Below are 27,761 nucleotides of genomic sequence, written 5' to 3' on the forward strand. Positions count from 1 at the left end.
GTCTAAACCTCTGCATTAAAGTAGACACCCTAGAAATAAAAGATTCACCGGCTGATAAATGTTCAGTGACAGCTGTGCGAACTTTGCAGAAGTAGATGAAACAGTAGGAGTCTCTTTTTTTTCTTTTACTTTTGGGACAGGTTATGATAATGAGTTTTGCTATTTATGAACATTTCTGAGACCGTGTAACCTTTGAAAAGTTCTTTTTTTGTTCTCATCATTTCAAAGTAGGTTATTTAAAGTGAACATGGCTGGTTAGTGTGTGTGTTTTGTCTCTGGTTAGCATTCCCAGTTTTTCGTTACACATTAATGTATGGCCTTCAACCACTACGTAGATTGCTAATAATAATTATTGAGTCTAAAATCTGAATGTAATTACCTACATACTAACATGAATATAAGCAAACCCCATGCTTTTCCAAAACATTTAAGGCCCACCAAACTCACGAAAGTTCTAATGTTTCCTAATGAATAGACACCTACCCTTATCCTACATACAAACCTTACACAGACCAACTTGGTAAAGCTAGGTAAGCATGCGTAGTAAACGTGCTTTTTTCACTTAAAATTTTGAGCACACCACAATGACCCAGCCAAAGTTTTAACCCTGAAGAACTGATCAAATAAGAAACTTTACAATGCAATGCTAAATCCCAGAATAAAATGCGCACGCCTTCCATGGGCACAACAAAGTCTACAATTAGGACAGAAATTCGGTCTTTACTATCATGGCTCGGTGACTGGGGTAATGTTAAAAGCAAACGCAGCACTCAGATCTGAACGCTCCGAAGCCAACAGCGTTTCTTCCATGAAAGCAGCAGTGCATGTTACTCGGAAAAAAAAAATACAACAGTTTTAGGGTAGAATGACAGCAGTTTCGGGCTTTCATTAAGTTGTGTACTTCCTGTTGTAAAAGGAAAGATTGCTAGAGCAGATGATAATTAGAGAGGGTTGTGCTGCAGTTAAAAGGCTGCGTGTCTGGGCTCTTGGGCTACAATATCACCACAAGCAGTGAGCTGTCACATTCTGTCACATTGTTGCTGCAGCTAGTCAGACTGTCAAGGGCATCACATTCGAAACCGGAAACGAAACAATGGGTGCACAGTTTTCGCTTTCAGCTGTAAAACATCGAGTGTTTGATAACTGGAAGTGATGGGAAGGGAGAGAGGCAAGGGAACGGCACAAAAAATACACATATCACCTCACACACATATACAAAGAGGCATGCAGACAGGAGTGCACACAGGTGCACCGACACCTGCACACAAAGAGCAAATCACACAAACTCACAATCAGACACTGTCCCACGCATATAAACGCACACGGGACACCCGGACGAACTACACGGATACACACCAAATTACGCAAACCGATGCAGACAATCGATTGAACTCGCCCTCGAAGAAAAAACAGTCTCACGCTGTCACGCAAACAGGGGCATACACACCGACGTCAAAATGCACCTAAAATAAGGTACGTGGCATACAGACACCGAAATACCCAATCCCACACACTAAAAACCCGCACTCATACTCAGTTGCACAGAGAGTTACACACGCTCCGACTGATACAAATAACCCTCTGCACACCGACACACACAGTCACGCAAGTGCATACGCCGACATAAAAATACTCGCAAACTCAGTGGCATGGCACACAGAGACTGAAATACGCGAACTCACTCACACACTAAAGGCCAACACGTGCACACAGCCAATACCCAGGCATATACACGCCGGTCAACACACACAGACACAAATGCCCCTGTGCACACCAGCAGCACTCACAGTCACACAAACACGCCACAGATGTGCTTTCTCTACCTAACGTCGTGCAGTGAATCTCTGCCGGGTAAATAGCTCCGGGTGCCCTTCACTGCACCTGCAGGCATCCTCCCGCTGCGCATGCTCAAACACTAAAAGGCGCGCTCCACGGCAGGAGCAGCCTGGTCGGTCCAGGTGCACCTGCCTCGCGCCTTCCCCGCTGCCGTCACTCGCTTCCACAGCGTGAACCCGCCACTGGGCTGTGTGTGACTGGCGTCGTGACCTCACACCTGAGGTTTGGCTGTAGAATAAACGCATGAACAGAGAAGAGACAGACTCACCACCCTTCGGAGACAGGCCGATAGGCTCTTACCTGGCAGGTGCACGAGATGCACGGGTTGTCGGTGATGAATGGGATCTGCAGATCCTCGCCCTCGTTTCCACACTTTGCCACGGATCCTGAGAAGGAGAACCAAAGAGTAGGGGTGACACGGGGCACGAGCAATGTCACGCTCATCTAGATAACATACACCTGTGAGTGGAGTTTAGCTCAGCGGGTGAAGGCGCCTGCTTCTACGCTCTCACTGTGATCAGAGAGGTGCACGTATGAAGCCCGCCACTGCGAGCACACTTGTGATCTCTTGTTGTTCAGCAATTGAAGCAAAAGAACCAACTGCCGTGGCCTGTAAAGCTCTCCGGGGCACATGTAATTCACATTATATTCGAATCATAGATATGCAGTACCTTAGCGCATTCTGCTTTGCAAATTACTATAATGTAAAAATAAATGGAGCAAATCTTATCATGCATACTAACATGTTATTTTCTGACTTAAGAGCATTACACCTGAATAATAACAAAAATCATTTCCCCTTATATGTCTGATAAAATGATGGACCCCTATTATACACGGTTTGGTAAATTCGTGTGGCCAAAAGAATAGTGTCACGCTGAAAATGGATGCCGAGGTACATACACATGGTAGTCTGGGAGAACTGCATGGCAAGTTTTATTGCGCACAGGTTCAACTTTCTTAACTGCACCCTGGGGGCGTTGAAGCTCCTACCTCGGTGAATTACAGAAAACCTACAGAGCCTGCACAGTTCTGCAGCACGCTACTACATATTTTATGCGATGCCTACCGTCGCATACTATGCCCTTCTGCAGAGCAGGATATCCTAGCTGCCAGCACACAATCCAGTGAGCTATCTTCCGGCTGCATAAGATACCTACATGGTGTTTTGTCGATGTCGAGGCTTGCATTTTAGGAACCTATGGGCGTAGTGCTCTAGAAAACATTCAGTGGCAGTACAAAGGCCGGGTTCTATTGTAAATTCTAATAGATTCTGTAATGATCCAGTCGGTGTTTAATAGCTCGTGTAATGTATGCTGTATCGTATGCGTTAGCAGGTATTATGCCTTACATCAATGGATCTTTACATATTCAAGAGCGTTGCTGGACATGCTGTGTGGATTCTATTCGGACATTGATATAGGGAGGCCTACGAGGTAGATTTTATGGGAAGGGAGTCCCCCGAGTACTCGACGTAGTGAAACATGAGTGAAATATCTCACAGTTGTACAAACGCGAGAAACAGACCCCAGGGGCCTGTAGTGCGCTCTCCTCCTCTAAGGGGTTTGTCCCGCTTGCTCTGTGTGTAATGAGCAGCACACCTTTTTACAGACACTTTATTGATCATAAAACCTGTTGTGTGTAACGCTTGATAACTCGATTCTGCCGTTTGAAGACGCTGTAAATCGCAGATGCTATAAATACCCAATTTATGGTACTGAATTTACCGACCCCGTAAGGATGGGCCGCGCGGCCTGCTGGGATTAAAATTCGGGACACCATGTACGCATTCTGGCTCCAGGTATCACCTAATTTCTGAGTGTTTCATAAAAGGGTAGATTTGGAAGCTCGCTGGACACGGGCAGTTTGCCTGAAGCAATGCAGGCCAGTATAGTTAGAATAGCGGAAGAACTCTCCGCTGAGTTACCTCTGCGCCTTTCTCCTCAGACCTCAGCAAGCCTCAGGACCTGTCTCACTAGCATGTCTACAGATCTCTCTGCTGAACTGAAACATTTATGCACTTGTCTCTGCAAGACTGTCGAACCTCTCCTCTCCTTCGTATTTATTCGAGACCACTGAGGAATTGACAGATGACATAACCTCTCTCTGCAGAAGTAAGGTAAATTGTGTGGACACTCTGATGAAATCAGCAATGTCCGAATGTATGCCTCATTGTAGAACTCTCTCTCGTCAGAACTCGTGGACAGCTTGACTCTCACCACTAACTCAGCGAGATCTCGCGCACCTCTTCAGATTGCGAGACCCTTCGCGAACCACCTCAGAGTCCAGACCCAAACCCGCGCGAACTGCCACCTCGGAGGCCCAGTCTGCAGGAACCTATAGCCACCCCCCGAGCCACTCTCTGTAGAACCCACAGACCTCTGGACCTCTTTGTGCACATACAGCCTCAGTCTTATGCATAAATGGGGGCCCCCTCTGTAGAAGATACTTTTAGGTCAGGGAGAAGAGGGGAAAAACCAGAACATACAATAGCGAGCTCCCAGGCGACCTATATTTCTTTCATTAAAGTGAAAATAAATTCAAGATGGGCGAAGCAGCAGTATGGTCATATCAGACAAGAAACACAGGGTGAAATCAATTTTAACATGACCAGAACATATTGCCACCTCCGACCACTCTCTACAGAATCCACAGACCCGTGAACCTGTATATGAGCAAACAGTGTTAGTCTGCGTGAACCTATAGTCATCTCCGACCACTCTCTGTAGAACCCACGGACCTCTGCATCTCTATGTGCACGAACAGCCAGCTCCGGACCTTAATCTGCATGAAAAGCCACCTCGGAACCAAACTCTGTGCCAACCTGTAACCACCTTGGAACCCCCCTCTGTAGAACCTACAAATCTCTTGCATGAGAAGTCATCTCCGAACTTCTCTCCTTAAGATATTCTTTTATTAGAACCTTTAATTGTGACCTCTTAGCCTCTGTCTGCAGAATCTCCAAATATTGTTGAGTCTGGACGTGTAGAGTATAAAAATAACAATACCCGTATCTAACAGATAGATCTGGCGGTCTCTCCGGGGAATTCACCGATATGTCCCCTAGCTCTCCTATGGATTGGTATCTCGTGACCTCTGTGTACAGTGGGGATTTGTTAACATCTCTCCTCAGCGGGAAGTGCACAGATACAGAGACATCGCTGCAGGACCTCCAGCGTGACAGCCCCCGTCAGTCTCTGCCGCGGAGCCCGTGGGGATGTTGCGAATCTGCCCGCTTCCCGCCGGGCATTTCGGTAGCAGCGGTTCCAGCCGAGCGCTGCGAGGTCTGTTCTGCCTCATTCACCGCTGGCCCCTGTGCTGTGCTCCTGTGGAGGAGAGGGTACAACTGTGGAGGAGAGTGTACAGGAGATAGGGGGTCCTCCGATCGGCAGCTTCTGCACCGGACCCACGCTGTTCATCCGCGCCCCCCCTCCCCCCCCCCCCCCCACCCCCCACACACACCGGGAGCACCTCACTGATGATTCGTGAGACAACACTCTCCGGGGACAGGAGGGCCCGGGCCCAGACCCCGGGCTCTCCTGCCTTATCTCACCTCACAGCTGATCCGCGAGAACCCCTCACCTGGGGCATGGGGGCGACCGTCCTGACCGGGCTCCCCTACCTTATCTCACCCAGGGATCGGGCTGAAACCCAAGGCGCAATTAAGAGCCTCTTCTGCCCGCAGCGCCAGGTGTAAGTCACGGCTGAGCTCCAGACACCAGTGTGCCCCTGGCCCGGTAGTCGACAACATGCAGTCACTGCTGCTAATGCGAACTCTACTGCCTGCAGTCAAATGCCAATTGCAGCGCAGACTCAAGGCGAGTTCGTGGTATATGGTTATTTGGTGGTTTCAAATTATAAAATATAACAGCGCATACAATGTGTATATTATAACATGTAGAAGCACTTGGACTTATCATCCATTCTGTGATAGATGTATCACACTATAGGTGCTATCTACCATAATGTAGATACACAATATTGATTGATATAGCGAACATAATAAAAAGCGCCTGTAGGCGCTTATGAGTCAGAACAATTACGTGTTTAGTATGATGTGTATCATAGCAGGCAGATTATCTCAATTGACTAAAACACAATATGTGGAGATTTGTGTAGCACGGGTGACACATGCTCCGTTCTACCCAGCCAAACCTTTCATCCTTCCGTTGTCGATAAACTGCGTACCAATGAGATCGAGCATAGCATTAGGATTCTTTCATGTGCTGTGCGCTTAAATGCTCTATAAAGCCTGAACATGTATTATTGTTCCAAGTGTTAACATATTAGTGCTGTAGCTACCCCAGTCCTCCTAGCAGCATCCCCTGGCGTGCACGCCCTCACTACGCACTTACCTGTCAGGAAAGAGGAAGCCAGGGACAGGTGCACCAAGGCGTTGATGAAGAGGAGGCAGCCCGTGCGGGCCATGCTGCCCTTGGCGGGGGACGAGAGCTGCATTCCGCCCCTGGAGGGGACGGCGAGGAGGGTGCTGGGAGTGGCGCTGCGGGGCATGGTGCACGGGTCCGGCGCACGCAATAATCCAGGCGCTCAATGTGCTGCTGTGGGGTCAGGAGCAACCTAGCACTTCCAGAGGCTCCGCTCTGTAGAAATCCACCTGCTGCCCCAGTGCAGGGAATGTAGCGCCTTGAGCACCAGTCACCGGAGGCGGAAGCACGGCGATCCACAGTCCAGGAGTTCAGAGCACACTGGGCGAAGCTCGGGACACTCAACCTCCGTGTCTTCAGGTTAGCAGAGACAACACTTGAGACTCTCGCACTGTATGGAGAACCGACGTCAGTGCACACCAGTATAGACCTGGGCGTTTGGAACCTCCTGGTGCTTGAAGTACCGAGGGTGAGTGCCTGCTGGTAGACGAGACGGGCTCAGACTGCAGCAGCCTCTGGGTCCGGGCAATTGAAGGTCTGAAAAGCAGCAAAACAACGCTTTAGCCTCACAGCACTTCAAAGGTTTGGATGGTTATTGTGCTGTTGGAGAAACTGAGAACTTCGGATCATCCCGGTACTAGAGGATGAGTGTTCCCTAGGGAGAGCCTCCGGCTCCGACACCAGGACCATCTGCATACACAGGCTGAGAGACGCCGGGAGCACCGGAGCCTAAAAGGTGTAAAGATGCGGGGTAGACAGGGTGGAACTGAGAGATGCAGCCCACGCGCTTCAAAGGAGCAGGGGCGAGGTGCGGACTGACGCGGGACTCTTAGCGCCTTCCAGGGCACGAGATGCAGGTCACACGAGATGGGACTAAGCGGACTGTAGCCCCTGGCACTGCAGCTGCACAGACGCGATCCTAAGCACTTCCAAGTAAATGCCGGTGACACAGTGCACACTGGATACTCCCGCACTTCCGAGGAGTTGCTCCCACTGCACTGTGCATAGTGGGTGCGCGCTCACTTCCCATGTGTTGCACGCACTGCGCTGCGCACACTTGATTCTTCTGAGATGCAATACACACTACACTGTGCACGCTGGATACTTCTTCACTTCGGAGATGTTACACACGCTGTGCTGCTCGCGCCGGGTGGTTCCGCACGTCAGGGATGTTGTGTGCACTCTGCACTGGATGCTTCTGTGTTGAGCACAGCGACATGCCCGACACACGGCTTACAACGCGCACTGGTTGTGACCCTGGAAGGGACAGGACCGGACTTGCCCTGCGCTCGGCGTTTCTCACAAGGGGGTCCCGCCTTGTCCCGTGTTCTTTACTCCCTCCTCCTCTGGGGTCTCGCAGCTTTCCGCCTGCACCGGAGCTGGACCTGTGGTGCGCTGGAGCTGGGATGTACAGACTGCCTGTCCCGCTCTCCCAGATAGGATCAGCCTGACATATCACACGGGGCGGGGGGTCAGAAACCTCAGGCAAGGAGCTGACACCGGGCCGCGCACACAGCCCGCCCCTTTTACGAGAACCTTTCCTCTCACTACCACCACCCCCAGAACCCCTCCCCCAAGGCACTCTCCTCTCTCCAGCAACCCTCCTCTCGCCAGCACTCTTTTCCAGGACCCCTTCCCCCCACACCTACTGTCACTTCCGAGGAGTACCTCTTCTAGCGTCCCTTTATAACACCTTCCTGCACCAGCATTCCTAACCAAGCAGCTCTCCACCTAGCAACACCTCTGTACCTCCGGATACCCACTCCTACCACCTGCACCCCTTCTTCTCCAGCCCCTTATACTTACCACTAACCCCCTACCCACAGAGCCGGCCTACTCACCAGCTCCCCTTCCACAAGTATTGCTTTCCTCAGCACCCCTCCTGCTCATCACCCCTCCTCCGCCAGCAGCTCCCCACTCAGTAGCACTATTCCTCCAGAAGCACCCCTAGTCTCACCAGCACCCTTTGTCAATTAACACTCCTGGCCTCACCGGCACCCCGCCACCCCTTGGTCTTGCGCGGGAACACCCCACTGTCTGCCACTGCCTCCTGGACTGGTGGCCTGTCCTAGCACCCTCGTCGTAGGTGTGCGACGTATTTAAACAATGTTTGACCCCTTCCTCTCTTCCGCCCCTTTCCTCACTGTCCCCCGTTCGCCTTTCTCGCCCCTCTTAAACTATTTTTTCTGTTTCCCCTTTCGTAGCCGCTCACCTCTTCTCTACCTCTCGCTGTACACCCACTCTTCCGTCCTGCCCTCTTTTAATTACTTTTAATTACGCTTTAAAGTCATCGCATATCTCCGTTGTCCTCACTCAAGCACGCTCGTTTGTACTCTCTACCTCCATTCCCTTTCTCTCCCCCCCCCCCCCCCCATATTTCCCCGTCCCTCTCAGTTCCCTTTCCGCTCAATCCCTCACTGTTCCGTTATACTATGCACCTCGGCCTGTCCACTGGTGAAGCCCCAGCGCAACCTAGCTCCCTGAAGCCTGCTTGTGCTATCTCAAGGAAAAAGGGGACTCATTTCCCACCCATCTTTCCTACTCTATTCCTTCTGGATGGTTTTGAACTTCCTGAACACAAGCTGTGTCCCCCTCTACGTCTGTCACAGCACGGGGACTTCTGCCGCCGGCATTTCACCCTGAGCACCCTGGGTTCAGGGAGCGAGGATGCGGGCTGCCTCTGGCCGGGGCTGTGAGGGACCCAACGCTCCTCATTTGTGTCTGCGCACTGTATGCGGCGCTGGTGCTCTTCATGACCAGAGCCTCTAAGAACGCCTGTGAGCAGGCACGAGACGGCAGAAGTGACGTAGGGGGTGCCAGGAGAGGCGGCAGCAGTGACGCAGGGGGTGGCATGGCTTGTAAGAAGCAGCTGTGTTCAGCTCCACCACCGCCACTCCTGCACGAGGCAGCACAGAGAGCCCCACAGAAAGCAGGCGCTGTTCGGATACCTCTCGAGAGGGATGGGGTGGAGGTAAACCCCGTTTTGTCTCTGTGATCAGAGTTCACGTTGCGGACTCCCCAGTCACTCTTCCCCGCCCCTACCCTTCCTCCCGGCCCAGCACCGGGGGTGTCCTGGCAGTTACGGGTCTTTCCTCGGATCACAGAGCTGCCGTCCACAGCCCCCTCACCGGGTGCCCCACACACCCAGGGCGGTGCAGGATAGAGATGTGTAATAACGTGGTGGGGCCCGCAGGCGTGTACACGGCAGCGGCGAGCCCGAGCCCCCACTGTTTCCGACCCTCTCATTACAGGAGCAGCGAGACCCGACGCAGAGATCCGTCTATAGAGTGCCCCTCTGCCCCAGTCCAGTCGAGCCCATGATCTGTGCGTGGCAAGAGCACAAATGGCTCTGGGTACTGGCTTGCAGCGCGACTCTTGCTTCCGGGTGTGTGTTGGTGGGGTGGGGGAGGGGGTGTACACCGGCAGCCGTCTTTTAGAGTAATGTGGGTCTGGCGCATCCCTTCAAAGCTCTTGCTTGGGACCGGGTGTTTGGTTCTTTCGTTGGAATAAAAGGAAGCTTTTACACCCGCGTGACCCCTGCGTTCAGTTCATACAGAGGGTCTTTTGCATTCCGTGTTTTCGGTGCATCAGCTGCCTGAACCTCCTGTCTGAATACCACCTTCTGCTACCTGCGATGGGCAGGCACAGACAGCAGCAGTGAAATGACTGCAGTTTGAATACAGCGCCGGGATATAGTTTCCAAGCTGCTGGTCAATGCCTCGTCACTGGGAGGCAGTGTCCTACCTGCGATCACACAGGAGAAGCAAGGACCCCTGGAGTTACTCCTCACAGGCACGTTCAACACAGGTCAATCTTAGAAGGAATGTCGTGTTTTAATCCACTATTGACATTCAGTGAAGATATTATTATTATTATTCTTTATTATTATTATTATTATTATTATTAGGAATAATTATATTAGTATATGTATTGTTATTGTTATTATTAGCATGGTTGTTGTTATGGACAATAATAATAATAAGAACAGCAATTATTATTATTAATATTAATAACAAGTCAAGTCAATAATAACTTTATTTCGGTCAGTTTGACCTTAAAAGTACATCTAAAATGGCATACAATTCATTAACTTTAAAATCAAAATGGATAAAAAGAGATAGAGCAAGATCAGATACATACAATAAAAACAATAACATACACAGGTATGGCCTAGAGGAATATGAAATGCGCAATCTATGGAAGCGGCTCAACAAGTAGGAAAATCAGATCATGTAAGTCGGTAGATTGATCAAAGATGGAAGCAATATTAGCGATTCAAAGTGCATGTGCGAGATATATGAGCAGGTCACAGGTCCAAATAGGAAAGGTCAGAGCTTTATCTTAGCCACTAGAAGCGGTCAGTTCTCGGGAGCAACAAACTAACATAACAGTAAATTCAAAATGTAAATAAACTGCATCAATGCAAGTGATCTCAATTGGGCAGTAAAGTAAGTAGATTCTTTAAAATTCCTCATTGCATTTGTGCCAGAGTATAGGCCTTATTTATTGAATTGGTTTTAAAAATGCTCTGCGAGTGCACCACATAGAGAATAAAAAACCTGCTACCGAGTATACTATCGGTAGGCTAGAATCGTGTTTCAATATCCTAAAAGCCTCGCAACAGCGCCTGGTACCTAGGTTTCTACAGATCTGAACCAGCCACCGTTTTCTCGCTTTGTGGTAGCCGGGGCAGCAAAAAAACACATGAAAGTCTGATTCTGTGGAGCAGTCACGGGCCGGGCACCCCAGAGTTTGCGAGCCCGCCCATTTATTTGTAAAAGAGCGGAGTGGCAAGGCCCCGTGTCTGAACTGCAAATAGAGCTTTCTTGCGGTTGCCGGCTTGATGTCGTTCAGTGCCGGCTCTAGACTATACCAGTCCTTGGTTTCTAGGAAAACTGCAGTCAGCTTACCTACTAAAGGATTGCTCTGGAGTTGGGCCAGTTTAAACTCCCAGTAGCAGTCCTTTAGCACTTTCCTGGACACTGTGGCGCAAGCAACCTCTGGGTCACCCCAAAGGTTGCCCCGTCCCAGATTCTCTGACGTGTGTCAAATGTAGGAGACATGTAGAATGTAGGGCAGGGTAATTTTCCCGCCCCCGGTAGACTCATCACCTCCCATAATTCGTCCCTGTATACTGAAAGTTCTGTGGTAACCCACAAACGCCGCCAGAATAAAAGGGGTCTGAGATTGGATTCTTCGGCGATAGCCCTTACCCCCAGGTCCAGTCGGAGCGGCGTGAGTGGGGTACTACGTGGGAGGCCAAACAGTTGCCTGAGAAAGGTGTTTTCAGTCTGTGTAAGACTCTCAGAACTGCGGTGACCCCATATTTCTGCTCCATACAACGCCCCACCACTGGCTTGGACCTTGTATATTTCTATTGCTGGACTCACAGGTTTGTGGCTAGATTTTCGAAAAACCTTTGTTAAGCCCCCTGAAGATTGTGCCAGTTTCAGGGTTGATTTTTTGATTTGGGCCCCCCAGTCCATTGATTCTGTGATGGTTATACCTAGGTAATCAAAAGCGGACACTCTCCCTAGGGGTTTACCATTTAAGCTTGGATTTGGTCGGGTACTTTTGGCTGAGTTAAATGCCATGAATTTAGTTTTTTGGAGGTTAATTTCAAGCCCTCTTTCCCTGCAAAACATATCGAATCTATTAAGTACCCTCTGTATCCCCATGGGTGATTTAGAGAATAATAGAGTGTCATCGGCAAACATCATGGCTGGGATTTTACGTGATACCAGCTTAGGGATGTCCAAGTCTTTCTCGATGAGTAAAAAATCAACTAGCCCATTTATATAAAGGCTAAAAAGGGTCGGGGCAAGGACACATCCCTGGTGAACACCTCTATTTACGGGAATGGGGGCCGTAAGTTTTCCTTCCTTGCCAAATCTAATTTGGGCATAATTTCCGTCGTGTAACCGCTTCATGATTTGGCACAGGTATGGCGGAACCCCCATCTCATGGAGAACTGCCCACAACTTCTCTCTTGGGACCAGGTCGAACGCAGATTTCAGGTCTACAAATATTAGGAAGAGGCTGCCACCCTCCAGACACACGATCTTCCAGTGTAGAATGTGTAGCCTGAGGATTTGATTCAATGTGGACATTTTTTCTCTGAACCCTGCCTGGAGAGGATTAAGTATCTTATACTCCTCCATTCAACTCTGCAGCCGGAGCAGCAGCACACGCGCAAAGATTTTTGGGGTGATATCTAAAAGGCTTATAGGCCTATAGTTTGAGGGTAGCAGCGGTGAGCCTTTTTATATATAGGGATTATTTCGGCTCTGGCCCAGCTGACAGGGATCTTCATGCCTTGGAGTATGGCATTGAATAAAACCCAGAGATATGGTGCCCAAATGGCGGGTTTGCTGCGGAATAAGTCCCCTGGGATCTTGTCTAATCCAGGCGCTTTACCTGGGACTATTTTAGATAGGGCGCCGGTTATCTCTTTGAGAGTTATTATCGGGGTGTCATCCATAGTTCTGTTGGTGAACATGGATGCAATCGGGTGGTCAGCCGCCAAAGAATAGCCTTTGATGGCCGAGTCATCCAGTGTCTCCACCCTTGAGTAGAGGGACTCGAAATGGTCCCTTCATACGTCTGCCTCTAGGTTTGGCTCTATCAGTGAGTTAGCCTCAGAACTACCTGTGTTGACCACTTTCCAAAAGGTCCTCACATCGCGGGCACCCAGGGAGCTTCTCAAGGTATCCCCCTTGTCGCTTTCCCACCCTTTTTTTGCCTCATTGACACTGGCCTTGTAGGCTGCTCTAGGTATTTTAATTAAGGGACGGTCATCAGCCTTGATAGATGTAATCAGGGCTACGGCATTGGTCATTATACCAGGGGTGGGGGGGGTTTCCTATTTGGCCAGGTGTTTTTTATAGGAAAGAAGAAGTCTGCCGTGATTGCCGTTAACCTAGTATGGTTCTGGGTAACCATCTGGAGATCAATTCTGGTGCCGGTAGTAGGGACAGATTTAATTGCGGTCAAGAGAACCGGGATGATGGCTTCATGCAGGGAGCGTAGCCTATCTTGTGACTGCTTTATGTCTGCCCAACGTACTCTCTTCCTACAATTTGTGAGGGACAACCTGTCATCAGTGGGGGCGTATGTCCCAATGGCACTCCCGGGATTGAACTCAATTACTTCCTATACAAGGGCATTATGGTCACTATCGTGCTGTGTCATGACCTTGAAGTCAGTTACCCTATGCCAAGATTTTGAGTCGATTAAAATATAATCCAGTAAAGAGCCTCGCCCATTTCTAATGAAAGTAAAGTTGTTGGATGTATCAGATTTTGTTTTTCCATTACAAGCCCTTAGAGAATGTTTTAGAACAAGGCAATTCATCTTGATCACCAGGGGGAACTAGATTTTTACTGGTGGACAGGTAGTCTCTGGGATGGCCCAGTACTTATCTTCTTCACAGAGACTGTCCTTGGGCATACCATCTAACGGTTCAAACTGGCAATTAAAATCCCCTCCTATAATCACCACGTGGTTGTCTGAGATGGTGGCTAGAAATGAAATTAGTTCCTTAAGTGTTTTTGACTCCTGTCCCTGACTAACTGGTCTTGAGTACACGTTTAATAGGGCTATAGAGGTCTGGGCGGGAAGTGCAGGAGGACACACATAATATCGTTTGAGGATGTTTCTATCTGTTTAACTGTACAGCCTAGGTGAACTCCCACCCATGTACTTAGTCCCCCCGAAGGTCTCCCTTTTCCACCTGATACTGCAGGAATATTAAAGATGGCAAAACCCAATTTTGAGGCGTCCCCTCTTGCCCACGTCATACAGATCTCATGTTGGTCAATAAAATTACCCCATTCAGGGTCTTCTATCTTGGTATTCAGACCTGCTACATTCCCGGATAAGACTTGCAGCCTTGGGCGATCCGGAGAGTTGGTGTTAGCCACAACTGGATTGGTGGGTCGAAAGAGAGTCCCACAAAGCCCAGAATCAGCTTTCGTGATAATCCTGCTATTCGATATAGGGGATTGGTTGCAGCACAGGGTCGTAATGAGACCTTCATGGATGTTTCCCGGGGAGCCGCTCATGCTCCCACGGGTTACTCCTTCACCTAGCATCGAGCATTGCCCTACATCATCTTTGTGAGTCTCGGTTTCCACCAGAAGCTTGCCCGGCTGCACTTCGGGACCGGTGGCCTGAGTCTCGAGCCAATCCACTCCTTCTAGGCTGCTAAATCTGTTTGTTGTGGGGATATTGAAAATTGGTTGTCTAGGCCAATAGTGATCCAAAGCAACTGTATTGTAGCTTTGGTTTTCGGGTCTCCGGCCCCACCCAAATTGATTTCTGTCTTGATGGACTCTCTCTGGGGGATAAAAATAACCCAATGGGAGTGCTTGGATAGTACCTGTTTGTCTCCCATCGTCTCTGTTTAAAATTTCTTGGACAACGCAAGGGTTTCTAAAGTTTATCACTATACAGTCTCCTTGCTTGTCCTTAGGCCTCCATCCTAGCCATCCAACTCTATGTGTTGTTAAGATCTCTCCTGCATAGTTGTACCGAAAGCGTTTTAGTTCTTGGTGTGGTTCGTATTGGCCCCCTGCGAGCTCGGGGATGCCTACAAGAATGAGAACATATGGAGTTGAAGCCGGTGGTAAGTTTATAACTGGGGGGGGGGGGGGGGGGTAGGGTTTTCTTTAGTAGCTTCTGTGCGTGTGGTAAAGTCTACCCCTACCCATTGTTTATTCGGCTGCCATTGACTAGTGGGTTGTTGGAGTAGAAGCGTTGGATTTGCTCTATTAGCGGTTGTGACGGGGGGTCTCTCTATGTTGGCTCTGGTGGGGGCTAGTGATTGCTGTCTCTCTAGGTTTGGTACTTGAGTAGCTGGGTAACCATTAAGTTTAAGGGCTTGGATGGCCCTAATGGTGTTCACAGCGGCCTGGTCTCTGGGTCCAGTAACAGGTACAACATTCCTATCTCCTACCCCCCTGTTACTTGTCCAATCATTAAGGAGCGAGGCCAACTTGTCAACCCGTACTATGAGTGATTTGAACTCATCCTTAACTATATTCCTTACTTGGATTTGCAGATCCACCACTAACTTTGTGACCCACACTGGCTGTTCGCTGACCTTTTCAATACTGTTTACTGATCCTCCCATCCCAGTGTTCCTGTTATCTATCTTCTCTCCCATGGCTTTCTTCCTTCTTGCCACTGTTTTCGCTTGTATTTTAGGTCTCCCTATTATAGCAGGCTGTATAGGTGATTCCACCCTGGTTTGTTCTGAGTTAATTACTTCAGCTATAGGAGTTTGGGCCCTAGGAGTATCGTTTGACAAGACTACTGAGGTTTTCGAGGTGTCAGGATATATCAGAGGGATTTCCAGGTTAGGGGTTAGAGCCAATCTTCTCTCTGTCCACTCAATTTTAATGGCCACCGCTCCTAGTGCCTTTACCAGCATCCTGTCTATAGAGGTCGGTTTGGGTTTAGTTTTAGGCTTGGGAGGAGCCTGTTGTATCTTTTCTGCACACACACGTTTGCCCATTCTACTTTGATTTTGTAGATTACCTTATGTGTGAAAGATAGTTTAATTGGGGCACTACTGATTGACTTGGGACTCGGGTAGAGAGAGAGCTGATTGGAGAACAACTAGTAGAAGAATCAAAGTACGTAAGTGCTCAAACGTAAAGTGCAGAGTGCAGGTGCAAATATGCCAGGCGATGGCCACAAAAGCGTAGAGAACAAAAGTGCAAGTGCGGGAATACAGGAGGAAGCAGGCCCCAGTGTAAATCTACATAGGATTGGCAGGGCTACCTAATAAGAGTGCCAATGGTAAAAAGGTCTGCCTACAAACCGATCACTAGGGGCATTCAACGCTGTGGTCGGATTGGTTCAGATCCAATTTAAAACCCAATGTTCTGATAAAATTAGGGACCTTACAAATACCGAGTAGCTAAAAAGAATAAAATATGCAGTCCAATGCTTGGTCATTAACTCTAAGTAAATAGTTAAAAACACAAAACCTCATTTGACAGTTTCATTTGGACCACCCTGCGGAAGATTACCCCCACTAATTGAGCAGTCTGTGCAAATTATTGGCAATGTTGGTGGGATAACAGTCAACAAGGAAAGTTGCTAGTGGAGGAAGAAATGGAGGAATAAGGATTGAGTCTTACCGCCTTGCCTTCCAGATAATTACAGGGCCAGTTCTGTTGCCCAGAACCAGGAAACTTGTGTTCCGATGTAACAGCCAAGGGGGGTGGCTCAGCCAAGCCTCTTCCAGTTGCTGCCGGGCACAGAATGGGCCCGGGCTTGGTCCGGGCTTGGTCCGGGCACGCCCGCATGCGTCCCGTGCCGCGGGAGCCCTGCGTGGCTTTTCTAGCGCCTCCTGGTGCGTCCTTTGCTCCCTCGCGGCGTTCCTGCTGCTTAGCACGCTGGGAGGTGTAGTTTCCTACCTCCCAGCGACGGTGGTAGCGATGGTGGGCTGCGTCTGTGGGCTGCTCCGATGGCGGTGGCAGGCGCGCTAGTTCACTGCTTCCTCCAGGCCAGTGCCTCAACCTGGGTGGACTCCCCCACCGCGGGAGCCCTGCGTGGCTTTTCTAGCGCCTCCTGACGCGTCCTTTGCTCCCTCGCGGCATTCCTGCTGCTTAGCACGCTGGGAGGTGTAGATTCCTACCTCCCAGCGACGGTGGTAGCGATGGTGGGCTGCTCCGATGGCGGTGGCAGGCGCGCTGGTTCACTGCTCCCCCCAGGTCAGTGCCTCAATCTGAGTGGACTCCAAGGGGGACCGGCTCCCCACTCAGATCAGGACCAAAATCTACCACAAATCTACTCTGGGTCCAGCAGCTCAATATGGAGGGAGAGAAAACTGAACTGCGTCACTGGGCAAATCTGACAAAGGTTATTTGCCTGCGCCGGGGACACAAAGAAGAATCGCCGCAAAGGCTCCCCACCGGGGCCACACAGTTTCTGGAGGCCAGAACACCCGATGCCTTCTGTGCATATAATGTTCCTTAGCACCGGCTCATTGACCAGGAGGGAACACCAGTATAGACGATAGCCTGATGGGGGAGGGGCGCCACTCCAGCTCAAAATATGGTACAGAGAATCCAGCTCCCAGTGCCTTGAGCCTCCAAGTGCGATGTCATCAATATAACATAGTCCGGGGAGGAGGGGGGTGGGGAAGGGAGCCCCTCACATTAATACCCACTCCTGGAGTCGAGGAGGTGCGCAGACAATGACCCCTAGACCGGACGCCCACTCAGGCACGCACCGGAGCCCACCCGGTACAGCGCCGCATCTTAGTTACTGCTCCCGGGGCCGAGGAGGTGAAGAAACAATGGCGCCCATGCTGATTGAGGCTTATTAATAACAATAATAAGGATGGTAATAATAACAATAATTTTCACTGTATGTCACTAGTTGATTAAAACAAAGGCATTCCTTCTAAGATTGACCTGTGTTTAAATATTTTTGTTCCTCTTCGTTTTTCCACTTTTTACGTGTTCTGCATTGTGCAGCACACATAGAAAGAGGATAAAGCCTCAGAGGATTGTCTTTGTGCAGGAAGGTGTTGCTTCCTGCATAAAAACAATTTTGCCTGCAATGCAGGCACCCTTGCACCATGGCACAAAGCTGCCTGCGTTGGACCTTGGCAGCCACTTGTGCACCAGCACAGAGGGAGGGCAGGAATGCACAACATCTTAATAGATATGGTCAGGGCACGAGTCAGGGGTTCACGCGGGTGAACGCTGTCCACCCTGCCAAGAATTTGGGCCCCACTGAATAATGTGCTGAACTAGTCTCGGTGTAATTTCCAAACCCTGGGACATCTGCAACAAGCAACCAACAACGTGCAGGCGGGGATGGGATTGGGTTTTCTTATTTAAGATTCCTGCTGGGCCCATAACAAAGGCTGAATTTGAGGGGTCATCAGGCCTCCTTTTGTTCGAGTCTCTTGGCTGGGAGCAGTCAGGAGCCTCACACCTGATCCAAATGAAGCGGATGGGAAACAAAGGCTCACACCTTGTTAGCACTTCACACATACTCAAGAGAGGCAGCTTTACACTTTGTTCAGTCCCTGTTGAGGAGATGTGCATGCACTGTTAGAATATTAGATGTGTTGGTCTTTCCCAGTATTTACACAAAGCAAATTGCATTTATATAGAGCTTACTTCCCTTGAGGAGGAGTTGGAATAATTTAAGTACCACTATTTTTTCTTGTAAAGCCCTGCTCATTCCAATGCAGGGTGTCAGAGTGTTTTACATCAACACATGCATATTACATGTACCATACATTATATGTTAGTAAATGAATGTACAGGATATGGTACATAAAACTGGGGGATTGCAAGGTGTAGAAGTCGCATATCATCTTCAAGAGCTCACTGTGCTATTATCCTCGCAATGTGCTCAAACATACACGATAGACCTGCTAAACATATATGTGAGGGCTTTAGATCTGATGTCACTTCTTGTGATGCCACTTCCTGTAAAGGCATGGCTTGTGATGCCACTTTCTATGATGTCAATTCCTATGATGGCATGTGTGATGTCGTGCGCTGTGATGTTGGGCGTGGTGTTGTTGCGTGCTGTGATGTCACGTGCCGTGATATCACTTGCATACAGCCTAACTAGGTTAGTCACCCCACTTCTTTCTTTAAGACTTGTGCCCTCGATATGGCCCATTCCTGCCCTCTCCATTTGATGCAGCACCGCAAGTTGTCTTGCTCTGTTGCACTGTGTCAAATAATGATATATCTGGCCCCAGTGTCTTTCCTCTTTCCAGCATTCAAAGCCCCATGAAGTTTGTAATTCAGCTTGCTTTTGTCACCTACACTTGGCCTCTAGCAGTGTGAAGTAGACATTTTAATGTCCAAAAAATTGAACTCTTTGACCCATTTTACTGGGTGAGAACAAAATCTGGAGGTAGATTTGAATGATTTCTTTTAGGCTTCATTCAATCATGAGCATCTAATTGTTTATGAATAGTTTGTTTTCCGTATAAAGTAATATTCTGAGTTTTTGAACAGCTTCCTGTTTGCTGGTAGCATGGCATCAACATTGGACTAATTGTCACATGAATAATTTATGTCCTCTACTATATAGAACTTGACACGCAACATTCATTGTTAATCTTCACTAATTTATGTGTAAAAGTAAAGAAATTCCTAACAGAATTTGCTTTTTTAAATATAACCAGTTCCAGTGCTTAATTGGTAAGAGAGTAAGTGCTGGTGCCCAAAGTTTCCTTCTGTAGCCTGTAGCTAGCACTTTTGAATGTCAGGTCTGCTAAATAACAAGGTTGTGTAGTCTTGATTCTGCCTCATGTATCTATAATCCACAACCAGACAGTCTTTTATCTCACACTTTCAGGTTCTTTTTCATCCGTTTCCTTTCTTTGTCACTGTTTTTCCTTCTTTCTCTTCCTCCTTCTTTCACCCTTTTGCAATTTTCTCTCTTTTGCTCTGGCTCAAAGTCTGACAAGGAAAAATAATTGCTGGTCCCCAAAATGTAAGCACCGGTGGGTCCCGCCCACAACCACCAGCTCAAATTAGGCACGAACCAGTCAACTAGGCTTTTTAAACGCAAGATCATGCACTTCACAGTGTCAGCATCTTAACCAATTTTTTCCATTCACTTTTTGGTTAATACTCATTCACCATTTAGGTCTTCTGAGTTCTTACCTGTTCTGTTTCTTTGAAATCAAGTTTTTTTATGAATGACAGTATCTGTAAAATGACTCTGGCAGTCAAGATTGCCAGACCAGAAAAAAGCACCAAATACAATATATAGTATTTTTTTTTTTACACAGACTTTAAGATATAATAGAATGCTTCCAATTACCCGTTATTAGTTGACTTTAAGGTTTTAACTATGACTGATGTGTTTGAAACAAGAAAATAATGCCTGATGTTTCAGTAAAAGCCGGTGAATGTGCTACTTTTGGTAACTGTGTTACTTGGGTTGCAAGTTTTGCTACATGAAATGTATATTAGTCGGCTGCAGACTCGAATTGCGTGTCTTGTCTCGGTAGTAATGAGACTATATTTGTTAAATTGCCAAGGTTTGCATACCAGAGCTTGGTAGTTTGTTGTCAACAAAGTAATGTGGTTGATGTTTATTGTGATGATATCAATACATAATTGGAACATTCAGTTTACTCATTTACAGTCACTACTATATAAAGAACAGCATTACACTGCAAGGCAAATTAGACACGGTTCATTCTTTGAAAGTGTAAATTCTTCAGAAATTGTTTTAGTGACACCGTCAATGAACATTTTATATTCAATCTCGACATTACGCTCTGAGTGTATATTGATTTATTTACATATCAAAGACACTTCTAGCTGGCTGTTGCATTCAGCTATACTCCAAAATATAGGCTCATTATCAATTAAGAAATATAAAGCAAGAAGAATTTGTCATCAAAAAAGCACAGTGACATTGATGGGACTGGAACAGGCGCGGTGCGTCCATTGGGGCGTGGGGGCGTAGCCCCCCCCCGCGCCGCGCCCGCAGCTCCCTCGTCCCTCCTCCCTCCTCTGTGAATTTCAGTCAGCATGACGTCGGACCGTGGGTGGTCCGGCGTCATGTTGACTGACATCATTGTCAGACGCTTTTGGGAAAGGCAGCACAAGTGCGCATGAGTGGGCATGGAGCTTAATTTTTACTCCGTGCCCAGTCATGCGTACTTGTGTTTTTGCTGCCTTGCGCATGCCCATTAGGAGCCCCTCGGTCTCCTACTGGGCAGGCGGCGGGCGAGGAGTAGGCTGTGCCATCAGCCAATCCTGGCGCGGCTGAGGGCCGGGTTGCCAGTCACTTGCGTCACGTGGACGTGGTGTTCCGGACCGTTTGAAGGGGCAGAGAGGCGCCAACGCGGACCAGGAGAAGAGGCGGTCAGGTAAGTGTTTTTTAATTTTAGGGTGGTTTGGCTGGGTTGGGGTTGGTCAGGTTTGGCTGGATTTGGTTTGGATTTGTTTGGTTTGATGTTGGGAAGGTTTTCCAGTGGTTTGGCAAAATTCGATCGAGATTTGGCTGATTTTGGGGTGTTTTTGCGTGTTTGCGGGGGGCGCGTCTTTGATCGCAAAGTCGTACCCCTTCCACTGGATGGATTTGTGTCATTCTTTGGGAGATTCTTCGTAATCGCTGGAACTACTGTTCCAGTGAGTTTCAAGAGGATCGAAGTTGGGGAAGTGCGAAAAAAACGCTTTGTGTTTTAAGGTTCGAAATCAATGTTATCCAAAGGGCGTTTTTAAGGTGGTGGAGAAGTGGTTTTGAGGGTGTTCCAGTTGCTCGAGAGGAACGGGGCTGCTGTGAGAGGTAGGGAGGGGGAATTCATGGGTGTGCAGGAAGTTTGGGAGGAATCCATCAATGGGAAGGGTGTTTTTTGTCAAAGTCGAGGAAGGAAGGAGCTGCCATAGGAGCCCATGTTAAATGTGAGTGTTTATATGTTTTTGGGGTTGGATTGTAGGGTGTTCCAGGTGGTTCCAAGTGAATGTACTTAGCTTGGATCAGAGTTGGGAATGTCTAATTTTGTTTGCAAGTGTTTTGATGTTACGTGAATCACGTGGTAGCAGCAGAAATGGAACCAGATATCTCATACATAGAATGTGAAGGTCATTGCGACAAATGAAATAGGCTAAATAGGTGTTTTGGTCCTAGTTTGAGAGTGCGTTTTGACGCGACTTTGTTATGGGGCACTTTTACGCCCCGCCATTTTCAAATGTCACCAGCCGCCACTGGACTGGAATGCTGCCCCCTTCATGGTAAACAGGCATGCACCCGTGCACTGAGTGCCAGACTTCAAGTGAAACGCATATCATGATTTTTTTATTGTCTTTGGAGTGTGTGTGTAGAGGCCTGGGGCTGTACCTAATAATGTGAGGTCCAGAACATGTTCCGTGTCATATAGTGTGCCCTCATAGTGGACATAGAACTACATTTAATCTATGAATCACATAATTTGGTGGTGGCAGCGTAAGGTGTTTTGTGAATTTGTGTGTGACAAGGCATTTCTTTCTGTGTCAGGGAGAATGCTATCTACTAGCCCTTAATTTGCAACGATCTACTAACACCCTGGAATCTTGCTCTAATATCCCATATATATGTCAAGTGCATGTGCGTGCAGTGATGTGTAGCACATGTACGGTAATAGGACTCTTTCTGTGGCATGAGCCTGAGTACTGTGAACAGTGGGACCTATTTTGGATGGCACATGGATTAACATGGCACATGATGAAGTATCAGTCAGCTTATCCTCGCCGTGGAAATATATTGCCTGCATTTCTGTGGCTCAAGGGTACAGATCCAGACACTGAAGTGAGGGAGGATGGAGACAGGGCTTCCTTTAGAAATTCAATGAGCATCTTGTTAGCCAAAATCTGTTGATTAGTCCTTCCTAAGCAATGTCATTTGGTAGATAGTAGGGGTGAAGAATAGGACTGTAGTTTCTGTTCAAAGTGAGAACATTTCAAAACTGGCTTGCCATTTTGTCTGTCCCTGATAGTTTATACAGGAAGGCTGATGGCAGCCAGGTGCAGGGATCTCACACTTCATTGTGCCTTTGTTTTTGATACTACTGCTTGGAGTCATCCCAATTTGTTCCTGCTGTGTGAGCCATCACCCTGTACAAAAACGTTGTCTGAGGAGCAGTAAACAAATGAAAGAGAATCAACCCAAACCAGTTCTTAGACCTTAGACAGTGGAGCAACATACCATGTCTGTAAAATGTGCATAAAACTGGGACCCAAACTGCCGCAAGACTGCCTGGTGCCTAAAAGCCTACTGAGGGAGGGTAGAAGAGTGCCTGTTGCTGCAGGATGAGAGATTGCCCAGGAGGAGAAGTGCAGTGTAGCCAGAAAGCTAACTATATCAAAGAGTAAAGACAGGAGGGACCCATGATTTAAAAGTATTAAAATCGAGGGGGGGGGGGGGGTCGTGGATCCCCCATGCCCAAGGACCACGTCCTCCCTGGGGCTGTTTAATTTTTTGCAAAGGGGGTGCCCCACAGACCCCCCCAAGCCCCGGGAACCAACACCTCCCTGGGGCCAAATTTTTTTTTTTTAAAAACAACAGGGGGAGTCAAACACCCCCCCCCCCCCCTTCCTGGGCTGTTTTTGGCACTGGGGACCACCACCTCCCTGGGGCAGGCATTCATATAAGAAAGGAGGGGGTGCGTGGCCCCCACTTGGAGCAAATAATGGCACTGGGGACCGCCACTCCTAGGGTCTTCTTCTGCTATGTCCTCGGGTGCCCACCCCCGGGACATAGCTGTTTGCTGTAGCTCGGAGGGAGCTTTAGCGTTCCACCAAACCATAGCAAACACTCCAATTCCAGCAAGCAAGAGCATTAAAAATACTCTAGGTTGCTGGAAGCGGACTAGAATTGCTTTCACAGACAGTGAGCTGCCTTTCCAGCAGCTCCCTGTCTGTGAAAGCAATGCCAACTCCTGCAGGAGGCAGGGAGCTGGCAGGGACTGCGGGGGCCTTCAGGCTCACTCCATGGTCCCAGTGGAGAGTGGTTGCCCTGGGGGTATCCACTTTAAAGATGGCCAGACCCTGGGGTATGGGTTCCCCGGGGCCGAATTCAGTCCGGGAAGGGGGGCTGCACGGCCCCTCTCCTCTAAATAAAAAAAAATAAAAAAGAAGGCCGGGGGATGGGGTCCAATGAACCGGAATCAGCCCGGGCAGGGGGACCGTGTGACCTGTCCCCATTTTAAAAACAGTATAATGAAAAATGTGGTCAAGGTAACAAGTTCGTTATATGAATCAATGAAAAATGGCATTCACTGCTCATTTTTCTTAAATGCTTTAGTCATATTTAATTGGAAAGTATCCAATAAGCATCATATGCAAAGTCAAACATTCAGGTGGCAACACGGTTGCTCTTAAGAATGATAACAATATTAATGAGTGCTCTCGAAGAAAGGAGACAAGAGTGGGATGGGGAGTGTTGAACCAGTGAGTGAGGGACAAGAAAAAGGTACGGTGACATATATACATTTTGGCGCATGAAATGGAACCTTTTTTTCAGCATGATAAAGGTCAATAGTTCGTAGTATCCAAACAATACTCAATTGTACATGTTAATTGTCACATTTAGTTCATTGAGGTTGTGTAGAGGTAGTCTACGTTTCGACCCCAGATAGAGAGGGTAACTGTCATCCTTACGAGGGGTCTTCTTCAGGACCGTGCGATTGAGAGCACCTAAATGTAAGGAAAAGCGTGTGAGGTGCTGAGCTATTTGTGGGAATAGGGTGAATGCTAAAAGTAAGTGCGGTACCTACTTGAAGAAGAAAACACTTTGAGTGTGTAATCTTAAAGGGACAACGCTAGAGTGCAGCAGAAAGTCAAACTGTGAGGTCATCAGTCTCTCACGAGTGCGAATGAATCCACAGTCAATCTAATGGCAAAGGAGAGCAAGGTCGACAAGCTAATTTAGAAAGCGAAGGGTCGCGTTAAAAAGTGTTGTAGGAACAATATTGACTACATGGGGGTGGTATTAACTAAAACAACGATGGATCAAGGCAGGATGTCGTCACTGTGGGTGGCCACGGGGGTTTGGACTCATGGTGACAGGTTCCAGAGTGAGTTGGAGCAACTGAAAATACTGCCGGTGATTACAGCCCGGGTATAGGAGCTTAAGTCCGAGGGTGAAGTCGCTGAAAATACCTCGTACATACAAGACTTAGGATCAATTAAAGAGGCAATGTTTAAACAAAAGGACACTGTGGTATGAACGCTCCTAAGCGTTTCGGGTCGCGTTGGTTTAAGAGGAGAAGCAAAGTTTAAAGTAGTTGGATGCCGTGTGTTTGTCGGCGCCTGATATCGGTAAACGGGGTCGTGGCAATCAATGTGAATGCAAGCGAAGTCAGGGCGCTGAAAAAACTTAACGGTGATTACAGCTCGGGTACTGGAGCTTGAATCCGAGGGTGAGGTCACTTAAAATCCCTCGTACACAAAAGACATTGAGATCAATTAAAGAAAGAGTGAGGGGAAGCGGCAATGTTAAAAGAAAGGACACTGTGGTACGAACGCTCCTAAGCTTTTCGGGTCGTGTTAGTATTCAAGGGAAGCAAAGTTTAAAATAATGGATGACGTGATGGTGCCTGAAATCGGTTGACGGGGTCGTGGCGATAAATGTGAATACAAGAGCAGTTAGGGGGCTGAAAATCTTACCGCATCGGCGGCCATCCGGCTCGTCAATTGGCGCGGCTGTCAAAAAACCTTTGTTTATGAAGGATTTTGTGTACCGCGCGGTGCAGCCGCTTGTTGCTGCGTGAGGGCCTCGTCGGGAATTGGCCAATGGGGGAGCTGGAGGTAAATGACGTATTGAGTGGTGCGAGTGTCACTCCAAGGAAAAGTAAACGATGGAACAGAGCCCTGTTATCGAATGCTTAGATGCGCAGTATATGTCAGGAAAGGGAAAATAATCACACATTTGCACAATGGAGCGGCCTCTTAAAAAATACCAGGATTACATCACTCATGACATGGGCAGTGACATCATTGATGGCATCTCAAATTGCATAACGCAGGACATCATCTACAGGACCACTCATACACTGACTCACAGACCCACAGAACTACTCATATGCCTACTCAAACACCCATACAACAGTTCACACACTCCCTCACTCATCAATAGAGCCACCCTCATACCCACTTACACATACAGCCACTCACTTACCCATACAGCCACTTATACACTAAGTCATACAGTGACTCACATACCCACTCATACACCCATATAGCCACTCACACATGCAGAGACTGATCCATACAGGCATTCACGCATGCACTCACTCAGCCATACAGTCACTGACTTACCCACTCACCTACACATACACTCATACACCCAGTCAGACACCCATAAAACCCCTCACACACCCACTTAAAACCCCATACACATACTCATACATCCACTCACACACACCCAACCACTCACACACCCACTCATACACCAACATAACTATTCACCCACTTCCACACCCATACAACCACTCACACACCCACTCACACATCCATACACCTAGTCACACACCCAGTCACACATCCATACAACCAAACACATATTCACTTACAAATCAATACAAGCACTCACACAATCACTCACACTCCAAATCCACTCACACATCCATACAACCACTTACACAACTACTCACACACCCGTACAACCAATAAAATACCCACTTGCAAATCCATATGATCACTCACACACCCATTCACACACCCACAACCACTCACACACCCAATCACACATCCATACAACCACTCACACACAGACACTGCTCCTGGTCGGTGACTGTATGTTTTTGTCTCTACAGCACCCCCATTCCTTTTAAAATCTTGCCATTTGTGTAATATGTTACTCTGTTTAGTGGACTTATGAATTTTATATGTATTTTATACTGTTTTTAAAACTCGCATTGTTCACTGTGCGTGTACATTTGTAAAATCTCTGGATCAGAAACCCATCACTTGCTGCTCTTGCTCTTTTGCACACTTGTTTGTACTTGTACCGGCTGGTCCCCGTTCCGCCACGGCTCGTGCCGATTGTTGCGGAGGGACGTTGAGGCCATTTGCGTTGTTTCAGGGCGGTCGAGTAACCTTGGTCTAATTAGGTTACCGCTCTAGTCTCCATTTCAGCTGCACGCCCCGCCCTTTCTTGCCTACATAACGCGGCCCAGGGCGCGGACGCGCGCAGCCACAGACACTGCTCCTGGTCGGTGACTGTATGTTTTTGTCTCTACAGCACCCCCATTCCTTTTAAAATCCTGCCATTTGTGTAATATGTTACTCTGTTTAGTGGACTTATGAATTTTATATGTATTTTATACTGTTTTTAAAACTCGCATTGTTCACTGTGCGTGTACATTTGTAAAATTTCTGGATCAGAAACCCATCACTTGCTGCTCTTGCTCTTTTGCACACTTGTTTGTACTTGTACCGGCTGGTCCCCGTTCCGCCACGGCTCGTGCCGATTGTTGCGGAGGGACGTTGAGGCCATTTGCGTTGTTTCAGGGCGGTCGAGTAACCTTGGTCTAATTAGGTTACCGCTCTAGTCTCCATTTCAGCTGCACGCCCCGCCCTTTCTTGCCTACATAACGCGGCCCAGGGCGCGGACGCGCGCAGCCACAGACACTGCTCCTGGTCGGTGACTGTATGTTTTTGTCTCTACAGCACCCCCATTCCTTTTAAAATCTTGCCATTTGAGTAATATGTTACTCTGTTTAGAGGACTTATGAATTTTATATGTATTTTATACTGTTTTTAAAACTCGCATTGTTCACTGTGCGTGTACATTTGTAAAATCTCTGGATCAGAAACCCATCACTTGCTGCTCTTGCTCTTTTGCACACTTGTTTGTACTTGTACCGGCTGGTCCCCGTTCCGCCACGGCTCGTGCCGATTGTTGCGGAGGGACGTTGAGGCCATTTGCGTTGTTTCAGGGCGGTCGGGTAACCTTGGTCTAATTAGGTTACCGCTCTAGTCTCCATTTCAGCTGCACGCCCCGCCCTTTCTTGCCTACATAACGCGGCCCAGGGCGCGGACGCGCGCAGCG

At 48.3% G+C, this 27,761-nt stretch overlaps 1 protein-coding gene across 1 annotated transcript in view; it reads right to left on the reverse strand.

The window, feature by feature from the left end:
• Window positions 1–7,792, reverse strand: part of BMPER (BMP binding endothelial regulator) — a 448,094-nt gene extending 440,302 nt beyond the window's left edge. The window contains exons 1-2 of the mRNA XM_085607488.1: window positions 6,192–7,792; window positions 2,137–2,222 (exon numbers count right to left, since the gene is read on the reverse strand). Of these exons, the coding sequence (XP_085463614.1) occupies window positions 2,137–2,222; window positions 6,192–6,348 (243 nt within the window). The 5' untranslated portion in view covers window positions 6,349–7,792. The remainder of the gene's footprint in view (window positions 1–2,136; window positions 2,223–6,191) is intronic.
• Window positions 7,793–27,761: the final 19,969 nt, after the last annotated feature.

The sequence above is a fragment of the Triturus cristatus genome, chromosome 5_2 (genome assembly GCF_964204655.1).
Source record: "Triturus cristatus chromosome 5_2, aTriCri1.1, whole genome shotgun sequence".
Lineage (NCBI taxonomy): Eukaryota > Metazoa > Chordata > Amphibia > Caudata > Salamandridae > Triturus > Triturus cristatus.